Source organism: Idiotropiscis lumnitzeri, chromosome 4, assembly GCF_059441095.1.
Source record: "Idiotropiscis lumnitzeri isolate Australia: NSW breed Sydney's pygmy pipehorse chromosome 4, RoL_Ilum_1.0, whole genome shotgun sequence".
In the NCBI taxonomy this organism is placed as follows: Eukaryota; Metazoa; Chordata; class Actinopteri; order Syngnathiformes; family Syngnathidae; genus Idiotropiscis; species Idiotropiscis lumnitzeri.
Genome location: NC_142394.1, coordinates 15,990,150 through 16,003,639, shown reverse-complemented (window position 1 = coordinate 16,003,639; position 13,490 = coordinate 15,990,150). Strand labels below are relative to the sequence as shown.

Here is a 13,490-nt window from a genome sequence, read left to right as displayed (position 1 = left end):
GGTTTAGTCAAGTAATGCTGAGCCCACGTGGTTATATAAACTAAAAATGAATGATAGTTCGAGTCTGCTGCAGTAGCACTGGAGGGATCGGCAGACAGATTTTCAGTCGCTACTTTCAAATAGTGGCTTTCAATTGCACTAACTACCATGTGGTCACAGAAATAATTTCAATCGGAACTGTCATTAAAATCAGCGTTGAAATTGTGGCTCAACAGAATGCAAAGGTGTTTCCTCTAATTAGCATAACTTCAATCATTCAGTGACAAGGTGTGTACCACACTACAATTGGACCAGAGGAAGCAAAGGGAGAGAGTTGTCTCAGGAGTTTACAAAGAAAATTAGAAACAAGCGCCTTAAAGGTAAACGCTAAAAGACCATCTCAATGCAACTTCATGTTCCTGTGACCACAGTTGCGCATATTCAGAAATCTAAGAGCCAATGGACAGGAGCCAACCTTTCTGGAAGCCCGCGCAGAAGAAAAATTCATACTGGGCGTGCTCACAAAAGTGTGTGATGCCATCAACTGGCAGGTGCATTGTCCATTTGAAACAACTACATAGCTTACTCTGATTGCTATCGCTTGTTTGGCCACACAAAAAAAGCAACGCATGATTGCTGTTTTTTGAATGATACCCAAAAACGATCCAAACTGCTCTTGGTCACTACATAAAAATTAGCTATTATCAGAAATGGTAGAAATAATAAAAATAATATTTTCTGATAATAATAATAATATTCTGTATATTATAATAATAATAATAATAATAATATCACAATTATTGTTGTTATTATTAATATTAATATTATTATTAATATATCATCGCCATTATTATTATTATTAGTAGTAGTAGTAGTAGTAGTAAAAATATTAGTAAGAAATGTATTATTATTATTATCATTATTATTAAAAAATATTATTTTTATTATTTCTAAAATTTTTGATAATATCCTTTGTTGGACATGTTCAGACTGAATTAATAGGAAGAAATACGATGTTTGTCAAATTTGTAGGTCAGGTAAATTTTTGCGCTCATTTCTCAGAGTAATCCAAATGGTTTTACAGCGTTATGGAAAAGAGATCTTAAACTGCTCAGTCCATTTGATTGTGTTATTAACTTTGTTGCCATTAAAAACGCCGGCACCTTTGAATGCATGCAAATTACTTAAAGTGTGGAGTCTTAAAAATGGAGTCTGCTCAGTAGTAAATATGATGATCATTATGTAGTGATTAGTGGTTCAGACGCCCTGCTCACTCGACAGTGTTGTGTGCGTCAATTTTTATGTTGTGCTTTATTTCAGATTGGCGAGGCCGCTTCTGACTCAGCCTGCCTAGGATGTTGCAGTTTCACTCCAATTTCTCTATGATAATGAGTGTATCAGTTGCATTCTCATGAATATAGAGCAGGCCACAGATTTCGATACATTTAGTAACTGAAACATCATAGCGGTAAATTACAACACATGGTAAAATCCGTATTGCACTTCTCAGACAGTTCCAACATTCAAGAGCGTAAATAGATTTGTTCTCCAGCTATTTCCAACACTTCAACTTGAAATTAGTTGCTAATAAAAGCAGTTCCTGAACCCCGCGCGCAGAATTCAGTAGGTTTTAGCTGTGGTGCTCAGTGAGGGACGGGACTAACCTTCTAATAAACACCTCTCGCCTATTAGACGTCAGGTTCACTTGGCAGTTGAGCAAATAGCGTTTATTAAGACACTATATCAGAGATGCAAACACTTGCCATCTCCCAGCATGCCAAAGAGGCTGAACTGAAATAAGTCCATCTCCCGACATTACATGCAACTACAGTGTCCAAAAACCCCCCACATCTCTCATTATCTGCATGCGTCTCTATTCTTTCACCCCACAGAGCACGTTCACTCACATCGTACGACTAAGCGGTACCACAAATTGTGAATTAGTGTGCGCACACAGCGCTTTCTTTATGCAATACAGTGGAAAAACAAATCAAAGCCCGTATTTGCAGCCTCCTCATGCACAAGGGTGCCACACGGATGTGTCACAAAATTAATGTTTTCGGTGTAACCCTTTAATCCTAAAAATTTCGTTACCTACCGCAGAGACGCACAGTGTGTAAGTAGTCAATGCAATATGTAGGTTGGTGTTAGAATAATATTAAGAGGTTATTATACATTTGCCGTGACACAGCTTTATTTGAATACGTAGTGCATATAACATGTTGCAATTTAGTGAAGTAGACTATGCTTGAGTGTTTGCAGTTTGAGTGGAAATGCAGGAGAGAAGCTGACGCCACCAACATCGTGCTGAATCCTGATAAGAGATGTTTGTCAAAGTCTGCTGCAGCCACGACGGCACCTATGCTAAAGAATGTCGAGAATAATAAAGAAATTCTTATGAAGTGGCTACAGAGAAATAACATGGGAACAATTATGTTAACAAATGTAATAAAGATAAGTTTAATATCACACTGCACAACATTAACTACACGGTATAGGTTTTGTTGCTAACTTTGGTTCACACATTAACTAACAACTCTGGGAACAGCCACCTGCACCCAGGTTAAGGCGACTCAACAACTTTAAATCAACATGAAAGGAGTGCGGACGTGAGCAGGATCAACAACAGCTGCGACCAGAATAAACATACCATTGATACTGTTGTGTAAACCTGTATTGTGATATAACTTGTGATTCTCAATAAAAGGCCCAGGGGGTTGTAGTAAGCTTCAGAGATCCGACCCGATCACTGGGGTATCATCTCTCCTGGCTGCCATACTCTTGCCACTTGGTGTCCGTGTCTATTTTGTCTCTGAATTTCCTACTTGTCATGGTAAGGGTCGCTTCACCACATTTGATGTGATTCTCCCGTGACATTTCAAAGTTCGGGCTGGATGGTGACTGGATCGAGCGGAGGGAACAGTGACGGCTGGAGGAAGACTGTGCACAGCAACGAGTATTAAAACCCTCATCTCGAGGTCAGCCTCGCTAGAACATCCCGACGCGCGGCTCGGTCACCATCCGACTGAACCAGAAGGGACAGCACGGAACGCCAGGGGTAAGATAAACTTTTAAAATATATTATGTCTGATTGATGAACCTGACAGTTGGGAATTGAAAATTCATCGATTCCAATTCCATTATGGATATTGCTCCAACTCCTTATCGCTTCTCTTATCACATTGGGTAAGGAAATAAAACAATACAATTGATAAACAGTGTATCACAGATATAATAATTATCATACAATATATATATATATATATATATATATATATATATATAGTGCGCTAAGAATATAATAATGTTACAGTATATGACGATATATATCGATAAAATGACATGAGTCTAAAGATAGTTTTGTCATTCACAAGACTAAAATGATTTGATACATAGCTAGAAGCTGACACGAATCTGAAGGCTCCTGAGCAGTCAATTTTGTGTATTTAATGTATGCTGTCAGAGAAATTGTGCTTAATTTGTCTCAAGGGTCCATCAACTTGAATAGGGCACATATCGGGACAAGGGAAGCAAAGAATGTGTAGGTCCCAGATGGGAAACATTCGAACAACACTTTCCCGAGCACTCCTGATCAGTTTTAACTTGTAATAACACCACTCACCATTAGGGGGCAGACATCACTTAGTAGCACTTCCACAAGATTGATTTTGGGGAATTTTAAAGTCACTCAAGTTAATGGAGATTCTTTCCACATTCAACGTAGCTAACCAGGATGTTACTGTTTCACACAGTAGTCACAGTCATGGTTTCATGTCAACGTACAATTTGAATTTTGTGGCAATTAATTAAAACATATTTTCAATGGGTAACATAAAAACAATGAAACGATAATGACTGAGTACCCTATGATTAAAAAAACTTAGCTTTGCATCCTGGCATCCAAAGAGCAGCCAATGAGTCCAAAATTACACAAACAACAGTGATGTTTTTTTTTTTTCTTTACAGAAACAGTTGACAGTTCGTTTAATGTACATGAAGTTGTCCTGGTCCTGGCCCGAAACGAGATTACTCCTACTACTCTATTTCTTTAAACTGCATTCGGTACAACAGCGCACTCTTTCAAAAGGCATTCAAAGGTTCATTTGCCACTCTGGACTATTTATATACCTTGTCTAAGCAAAAACAATACTGACGTCTGTTACAATTACACAAAGCACAAACGTCATTCATTGAACTCGTTGAACTTGCAAGACAACAGTGTGACGTGATCGATTCATGATTACGGACATCCCTGAGGGGGAGGGACGACAATGAAGTAATTATATAAATAAAAAATAAATAAAAGGAACACTTGTTGGATTACCGTCTCGGGTACTAAGAGGTGCCGATAAACGAAATCATCAGCCAAGCAAACGTGCAATTCCTAGGAAATAAATAACTGGGAATCACTTTTTAAGAACAAATGTGTTTTGATTCCCATCCCTGGTAGTAGGACGCACCCAAATGATAAGAGTTGTACTAATTTCCAACGCGCAGCAGATATTAAGGAAAAACTGTCGTGTCTTTTTTTATTTTTTTGTGAGTGAGTGCATCTGAGGAAATATGGAATCTCAGTAAAGCTCCGTTTTGCACATCGAGTGGACAACTGGGCTTTTTTCCTGAGCTTCAGAAAGCAATCAACTAGTGAAACACTGAAAAAAGGAGATAAGATGGTGAATAAATGAGCGAGCGCACCCGGTGGACATGGGAAAAAAAAGGTTAATTTCCTGCCCTTGAGTTTGCTTGTTAAAGTGAAGGCAGAGCTCAGCCGTCTTCTCAGCCGCAGTGTCAAAATAATGCTGGCAGGTGTGTGTTGTGTTGATGGCTGGTGACCAGCAAGCCTTGAGACTGCGGAAAGCTCTTGAAGGACCATTTTTGCCGCAACCCTGATGAAAATCGCATCCCGCTGAAGTATGACGTGAATGAGTCAGTGGTGATGTACTCCAAATGATTATGTTGTGATTTTTTTTTTTGTTTGTTTGTTTGTTTCCACACCCGCATCTGCTTATGCATCCGTCGGTCCCCGATGGCTGCGTCGCAAACGTGATTGGACCTTGATTTCGTTGTCGTCATCGCCCCCCCATTCCCACCCATCTTTCCTTTTTCTTCCATTCTTCCCCTCTGCCTAATTAACACCTACCACGAGCTCTATCTGTTTTCGCATCCCCGCCGAGGACAGCAGGTGGAATAAGAAACAGAGAGAGGCAAATAAATACTCCACGAGAGCAAAGAGAAAAATCAAATTGGAGCTGAGTGATGCACGGACATACGGAGGAGTGAAACAGAAGTCGCCCCCGGCCAAATGAAAACAGATGTACTAGTTAAACGTGAAAGCACCTAAATATGAGAGTAACTAAACCAGAGCGACGAATATAAACGCGTTTAATGAATTTGCACGGCACACGTGAAGTGCGTTTGCTTGTGTCAGCCGCTCGAAACCATCTGTCTTGGTAGACTCATCACGGTCTTTCAGGACGATATGAAACGTCGCCACTCATGCGCGCCAATGTGCATGTACGTGTGAACCACCAAAGAGACTGTTGCTCATTTTTACGGCTCGAGACCCGGCTGGTCTATATCAATGAAAGTTCTTTATGTGTGTGTGTGTATATTTGAAGACTTACGGCGTCAACCGAACACTTCAGAGGAAGACGCTCGACTTGGAGGAGCATGCAAATGAAGCCTGCTCAGACCGGGGTTATAATAGTTCGGGATTTTTTTTTCCAAGAGTTAAGTTTTTATTTCATTTCATTTCTATTTTGGGGGAATTTTTTTTTATTAGTTTTAGTATTTGTTTTTTCATATGAGTTCTACAGTGCCCGAGCAAGGTCACAACAATTACAAACTCCACAACACGACAACACAGAACCTCGGCACGACTGCAAAAGCCACAGCACAACAACCTTGAACGACAGTGCTACTGCAAAAGTCTCAACGGAAGTGACCAAAAGTCCGCCAGGTAAAAGCCACAAAGGAAGTGACCGAAATGCCAAAAATCCAAAAAGAAAAATCATTCGGTGGGGTTTGAATGTCATTATTTTTGTCAGTCAAGTTTTTCCCCATATAATGCCCCCATTTTGTTGTATTGTGTAATTAATACAAAATATAAAATGATCAGAATTAATATTCAGATTTTTGCTGAATTTAATTCCAAAATGACTCGTCAACCTTCTTTCTTCTATACAGCTGAAAAGTAGTACACAAATAAATACATTTTAAATCAACCTTGACAGTTCATCTATGAAATGATCCGATATTTTCGCAATGATTATAGTTATAATTAGATTTGTGCAGGTAAAATGGAGTTTCAGTCGATTATTGTTTTTGAGAAGCACTCTTATTTCATTTGGAGAAAGAACATTTAAATTTAAATTCCTGTTTTTGTTCATTCTAACATTGTCAGATGCTGCCCAATTTGAAACGTCAGCATGATGAAAACTCACCCATTCAAAGCGGCAGTTTAAATACGCAAGTCACAAATTTGCACGTCCCAACCAAACAGCCATTACGCACGTTGCTGCATTAGAAGAAGAGATTTATTACAAGTATCGATTAACCACAGACACCCGACATTACGCACACGTCGCAAAGCACTGAGTCGACAATACACTGAAAAATGGCCGTTTATACCCACAACACTCCACATCCATTAATGACTATCGACTGCACGCATCCTCGAGCAGAAAGATGGACAGCAAAGAGCAGAACGCCACCAAACACATCCTCCGAGAATAAACGGCGGTGAATCAACAAATGAAAAGATGAAAAGATTTTTGACTGATTTGGTGCCCACAATGGACTGCTTTCACCACAAAGCCAATCAGACGTACAACAAACACTTGAGACGATTTATGACATAAACAAACAGTTTAGACGAGTTATGACTTACCTCCACCTCCTCCAAGCAGAGTCTGGTTGGCTGAAACACAGACAAGGGGAACCAATTACCATTAATCGTCGTACAAATCCATTCATCAAAATAAGAGCAAACAAGCATAGATCAAAGCATCTTTGGAGTTTAATCACGCAAAAAAGCTCTCAGGAGTCTGGATTTAAAGTGTGGGTTTTATCAAATGAATAAAAAAAAAATTTAATAATTCATATCAATTTCCAAATTGAGATAGTTAAATCCCACTGGTGAAATCTATGCGCTATTAAGCACATTAAAATCCCGAAAAGCCGTATTTCACTGAGCCACGCATGTTTGCGAGAGTGTGCGCACGTAGCAAATGTTGTTTTTTCTTCAAGTTTGTTCAAGGTGGCGAAAAGTCATAAAAAACGTTCGTCAGTAAAATTTCAAACATGTTCCAAATTTCCTGGCAACAAGATAAGCCGTTTACGACCGCTAAAACTGTTGGAGCACATCTGGCGAACGTCTTCGCAACTACGTGCGACCTAGAATGAACCCTGATGAAAACATTCGGGCCGTGCGCAAACGCTCGCCAGCGCTCGCCGTTCAGTGAGATACAGGCTTAAAGCAGCGTTTCCCATCAATTATTGAGCGCTGACACTCATTTCACGTTCGATAACACTGCAACAACTTTGCTAATTAAAACAGAACAGACCCAAGAAAATTTTTTTTTTTAAAAATCGAGATTTATTTAGCGTATTTTCTGAACTATAGCGCCCCTACTGGTGAAGGGAAAATTCCACAGAATAGCTGCATCGTTGTGTTAGCTGCATGGTTCAAAATCTAGGAAATATCAGCTAATAGTTCAGAAAATACGGTAATCGTCAACCACATTTTGAAAAGGGTAGGCATTGAAGACTGTCTCGCCCAAATTGTCTGTGAAATTCCAATTTGTAAACCACTGTAATGACAAAGAGATCCCCGTCGATGTCGCTGTTGCATCACTTTGGATTTGAGATCAGCACAGCTTTTGAATAGAAGATGAAGATTTCGGCTTGTCACGTTAGCTTTGAGGGAGTGAAACACCAACAGGTGTAGGCACCTCACACTATAGAGTACTTTGTAGATGTATGGTATCAACAATATAGGGAACTATGATTTGAAAATGGCTGGCACTGAAGTAGAATAATATGCACAAGTAACAGCCGTAAGAATATTTTTGTTATGACATAAGTATTTAACTTCTTGCTACACTACAAAAGAAATGTCTAAGTGCTTTATTGCTTTTACTTTTTAATTCACAGTGGCTAACCAATCAAGCCATCACAGGATAGAAAGCACATTTTACTGAAGAATTTCTTGAGATAGATCGGATTTCATTTCATCCTGTACAGATTCAAAAAGCCTCTGCGCCGGATATAGCAAAGCAGCCCCAAAACCTCCCGAGCCTGTTTCATGTTTCACTTGAGGTACAGCACAGGTTAAGTGAAAATGTTTTTCCAGCCGCAATCTTCAGAATCCGCAGTACTGCTGTTTTTTTTTCTTCCCTCTCCCAAACACAGCGATATAATTAAATCACCTGGCACTGCTAGTGTAACTCAGCGCCTAATAAGAATCAGCAGGCTTCTCGTCCGATCACTGAATACTGAGAAGTAATGCGCAATATGAGCCGAAAAAGTTAATGAATAAAATCACGCTGGGCCGACGTGTCAAAGGAAAATAAACAACTCCATAAGAAGCAGGAGGCAAACAATATTGTTCATTTTGTCGAGCAGTTATAAGAATTGCCGTACTGCGGCTTTATCATCTGAATAGAAGTAATGTTTTTTCCAAGTAGGCCAATGACGGAAGCAATTTTATTTTGCATAGCGTGTCATATTGCATCATTACAATATGTCTGGCAGCAAGAGTTTTGTGACTCGCGCTAGGACATCCCTCACCAAAATCTTCTATCGCCGCCGTGCTGGTGAATTAAAATTTGATAGGTTGTGACAATTACAGACAACTGTTAAGTGGATAATCTCTCCACAAGGGACGGTTAAGTGCAAACTCACATGGGAGCCTCCTGGTTTGAGTCGCCCTTTTGCCAGGAGGCCTCGTGCCAGTTGTGCATGACGCATCAGACAAATGACTTGAAAATCCCACCACTGTCTGAATTCATCAAGATGACTTCACGCTTTATCATGTTCACCATCCCCCCCGATGCCTCATTAATTTTATTAACACTTCATGTTTTTTTCCGCATCGTGCTTAAGCGCTCTAATTTGCAGCTCGATTTGGTGGGGATGGACTGAATTTATTGCGATTGCGAGACAATACTGAATTTTAGGTCCAGTCTTTTAGGTCCAAAGCCTCGCTATATCGTGCCCCATTCGTCCACTGATGACTTGCAAATATAATTGCAGGTTAGGAAGCTGAAACAAGATTTTTTTTTTTTTACGACACAAATTACTACAAGTCTAAAATAAATTCAAATTATTTTGCATTAATATTAAGTATAATTCAAATGTGAATTAACAGTTGGTTGATAAATGAGGCATTCCATTGAATCGTTCCTTTTTTTTTGCTCACCTTCACTCCCTCAAATTAAAATTTCATTTTCTTTCCTTTTTTTTTTTAACTCTAAAACTGATACTACACATGTAACAACTAAAAAATGTGTAGAGGCCCATGTCAGGGCGTTTTTATGCCATTGTATTGTGCTGACACTCCTCATTTGAGTAACAGGAATGAAAGTAACAGGGAGTTTTGAGCATAAAGTCATAGAAAATTAATGTGATGACACTAAACACACGAGAGCGATTCAACCAAAAAAAAAAGCATTTTAAAAAACAAGTAACATGAAAAAAACATGTTTACAGTTGAAAAAATGAAATATACAGAAAATGAATGAACTTACTTTTGGCCTTCTAGTAGCTTGCAGAGATTTGAATGCAATGAAACATCCTTTGTACCATGTGACTTGTGGAATATTTGACATTTTTCAGAGGGGTTGAAGTGTAAGCGTAACAGAGCTGAGTGAAACCCCAAGGACGTGACTGCGAAGTGAGAATCTAAACCTAACTGTAAACGTAATAAAGTATAATTGTGATAAGGAGCAACACAAATTGAAAACAACAACAAAACAATGTTTGTAAATATGATTTAAAATATTACATTCCGTAGAAAAGTCCAATTTCATAAAGCAATGTCTGTAACTGAATGCTATTTTTAATGCGTTCAAGGTATTTTAAATTAATATTTTGGACCATATTTATAAAATGATGATGATTTCCATTGAGTACGATCATGCAATTATTATTATGCAATTAGTTGCTCCTGTGGACACAAATGGCACAAAATTGGTGGATTGGCCCAAATCATTTTTTCGAGTTATTTTACAAAATCACATATATTTGTATATGATCTTAATAAATGTAACATGAACTTTTGTAAAGATCTATGCATTCCCATTAAATCCAATGTCATATTTTCCTTTGTGTGGGGTCAGTCATCTTAAAGTCAAGGTGGTGTGGACAAGAGAAGAATTTCCCACATGGTGGAATGGTGACCATATCATTATTCAGACGCCAACCGCCATTTAGCAATTAGAAACATAATCCGAGTTGAAGAGCCTTCAAGGGCAGACTGCCTGAGGATTATTCACATTTGTGCTGTTCACAGCAACGTGCATCATTCAGTCGTCTCACAAAAGACAATCTGGAGAAATGTGAAGTGCCAAAGGAAGAGGGGGTAATGATGAAAAGATCGTAGCAGATTTTCCTCAATCAAAGCCAGAATCATTCTTTATTGTGACGCTGTTCCTACAGTCACGCAATTCAGATTCAGCACTGAGCAGTACGGATGTGCTTCACGAGAAACGTACACACAATGGTCACAACATCATATGCTCGCAATGCTGACTTTGGATTGAAATCAAGTTTATAGTGGACTTTATTTCCTGATAAAAATCAACTGATAGACTCGTAAAGAAATTAAATCTTCACACAATCATGGATATATTTTGTTCAAATATAATTACCCCGATTCAACTTTAAAGCGGGAACAAACCCTATTACGGATGCCGTTCTGTCCACAAACTTGTTGAGATTCAACAGCGCCTCTGCTGGTTACAAAAAAGTATTGCGCTCCATTTTTTTCATTTATTATTGTGGTTGTACAAAGTTGGCAGTGGGGTGAAATGGAAAGCTGCAAGAAAGGATCAAAATATCACAATGTTCTACAGGGGGGGGGTACTCTACCATCATTAATTTATATCCACTTTTTTTTTATTAGAGCTTATTGTGTAGAATCAAGCTCAATGAGTCAATAAAGCTCCTTGCCTGATTTTCTCAGCCATCTTTCTCTAATAGTTTCATTTACCAAATACTGCACTCAATTTAAGATTATTACAGTCCATCATCAATGGCCGCTTGTGTAGAAACAAAACGTGTGCCAGGCAGAATCAGCCTGGGAGTCTAGTGGGCGAAAACAAAGACACCAAAACAGTCACTACTGCAGGACACACATACAGTACATTCAAATGCAGACAGTGTCTGTGGGTAACCATGGCAACGCTAAAGCCCTAAGGTTTGTTACCGAAACCTCGTTAATTAGACAAAGGGAGTAACGCCAATACTCTTGAGTAGCTTCCTCTACACACGACACACAATCGAAAAAACTAGCACGCCAACGACTACACGTGAACAGTTTTTCTTCTTTAGCGGTATTACGAGACAAATCGAGATAGCTTATGGTGTAGCAGCTAAATAAAGCGTGCTGCCAAGGCACACCAATTATCGCATCAGGGTGATAAGTTATACAAGTACATCTGGAGGGGGAGAGGGAGCGAGTAGGGGAGGAGAGGTGTCGGGGGACGGGGCGGGGTGGGGGTCTGGGGGCGAGCGAGGCAACGCGCGAACCGGAGAGAGATGAAGTGAAAGTGAGTTGAGAGTGGAGAGAGGAAGACGCAGGACTAAATTTGCCTGGAACATAAAACAACAAGATGGAGTGTATTTCTTTCTCGGGAGGTAAGTAATCTCCATGAGGGGGAGGGGGTTATGGAGGGAGGGGGGCTTGTGTGCAGAGGAAGAGGAATGAAGGCTGGAGGGCTTGAGCGATTGATGCCTCAGTGAAGGACACAAGCTAAATACCTTAAACGTGGTAGGGCGCAGGAGGAAGATGTTGATTTGACAAAGAGGATGGAAGAGGACAAAGCAGTCATCCTATGTTTGGCTGTGTGTGTGTGTGTGTGTGCGTGGGCATGTGTTTGAATAGCGGATTAAATTAGGAATAATGATGATTAGAGTTCATTTAAAAAAGTTCCAATCTCCTTAGTACAAAGCTTTCCTAAAGCAGCATTTTCTCTTCGCAATTGTGCAGCCCTCCACCTTATTTTTCTCCCTCTGCCTGCGTCTTATTCCCAAAGCCCCAAAGCAACTTGTTTGTGTATTCCTACTTCTGCCTGCTGCTTCCTGCTCGCCCCATGAGTCCATCGCCAAACCATCACTATACTTTTTGGCCATGTTTCCTTTTTAGCCATCATTGACATGAGAATGTCAATCAATTGTGTCAAAGTGTCCTTAAGGGAGAAAAGCTAATGTCGCGCTCGTACACTTTTAATTAAGGTTAATTAAGAGTAACAGCATTCCAGGATTGACTTCTTTTTTGCACTGAGGGGAGGAAGGTTAATGAACGCAAAGTATTTACTGACATTACAGTTGTTGAAAGAAATTAAAAACTTTCTTTGAGTAAGGGGATGGAAATTTTAAAAACATTATTTCCATCCAATTTATTGAAAAAGTAATTGATAGCTAAATCGATGACTAAAATAACACTTGTCAAGAGCAAACTTTAATCAGTGATGGCTTCATGTGACCCTAGATGTGTTTATAACTGATTTAAAAAAAATGTTTACTTCTTTCTAGCACATTTTTTAGAAATTTCATTTTTTTTCTATTTAAATTTAAGCTATACAAATTTGCACAATACTGATTTCACGGTGTATTGAAATTTAAAGTGATGATTCAGAAAAAAAATCCCCATTATTGAACCCAACTCATAATTCATAAATATTAATAAATATATTACATTGATTTTTTTATTATTATTAAAAACCTGATGTGCTATCTAAAAAAAATATATGGCAGATTCGGAATCAGTGCAAAAAAAAAACTGTACAAATGTTTACTTGCGTCCTGGTTGATCATTAGTTGCAAGGTTGTTAACAGAGCTGGGCAGTCCGTCCCAGGGGCCGAAAGTTTTTATTAATAAGGCCAGAGGGTCAAGGCTGGTACGGAGGGCGGGGTATTGACGGGCAAAAAAGGGTCAAGTGGTTGTTAGTTACAAAATTGCATACGCCGGAACGCCGCTGCTCTTGAATTTAACTTTTTTCACCGGACATCTAATAGAAGAGATTCTGTCTGAGTGTTTTCAGTGCAATAGACCAACAAGCGGGAAAATACTCCCTGCTGTAACTTCCTGGTAGGCTGCTTCGCAAGCACTTCAGAACATGGACAAGTGTGCACAGGGGGCGCTCTCGTCCTTGGGCACGAAGTAAAAGTAAAGATCAGGTGCGATCAGAAGTTGTGTGCTAGGCTTATCTCATTGAGAAGCGGTGGGAGGGATTAGGTGGATCGAACCATTTTTTGCTTATAAAATATTCAGTTTTTACCAAGTGATG

The 13,490-nt window shown here is 39.3% G+C and overlaps 2 protein-coding genes across 6 annotated transcripts in view; one reads left to right on the top strand and one right to left on the bottom strand.

Annotated features, from left to right (window-relative positions):
• Positions 1 to 13,490, bottom strand: part of macrod1 (mono-ADP ribosylhydrolase 1) — a 158,556-nt gene that overhangs the window by 61,655 nt on the left and 83,411 nt on the right. For all 5 annotated transcript variants that reach the window (XM_088293967.1, XM_088293969.1, XM_088293965.1 and 2 more), the window contains exon 4: positions 6,869 to 6,898. In XM_088293967.1, the coding sequence (XP_088150093.1) occupies positions 6,869 to 6,898 (30 nt within the window). The remainder of the gene's footprint in view (positions 1 to 6,868; positions 6,899 to 13,490) is intronic.
• flrt1b (fibronectin leucine rich transmembrane protein 1b) overlaps positions 11,739 to 13,490 on the top strand; it is a 54,906-nt gene continuing 53,154 nt past the window's right edge. Inside the window, exon 1 of the mRNA XM_088294403.1 lies at positions 11,739 to 11,838. The gene's annotated coding sequence lies outside the window, so the exon portion shown is untranslated. The remainder of the gene's footprint in view (positions 11,839 to 13,490) is intronic.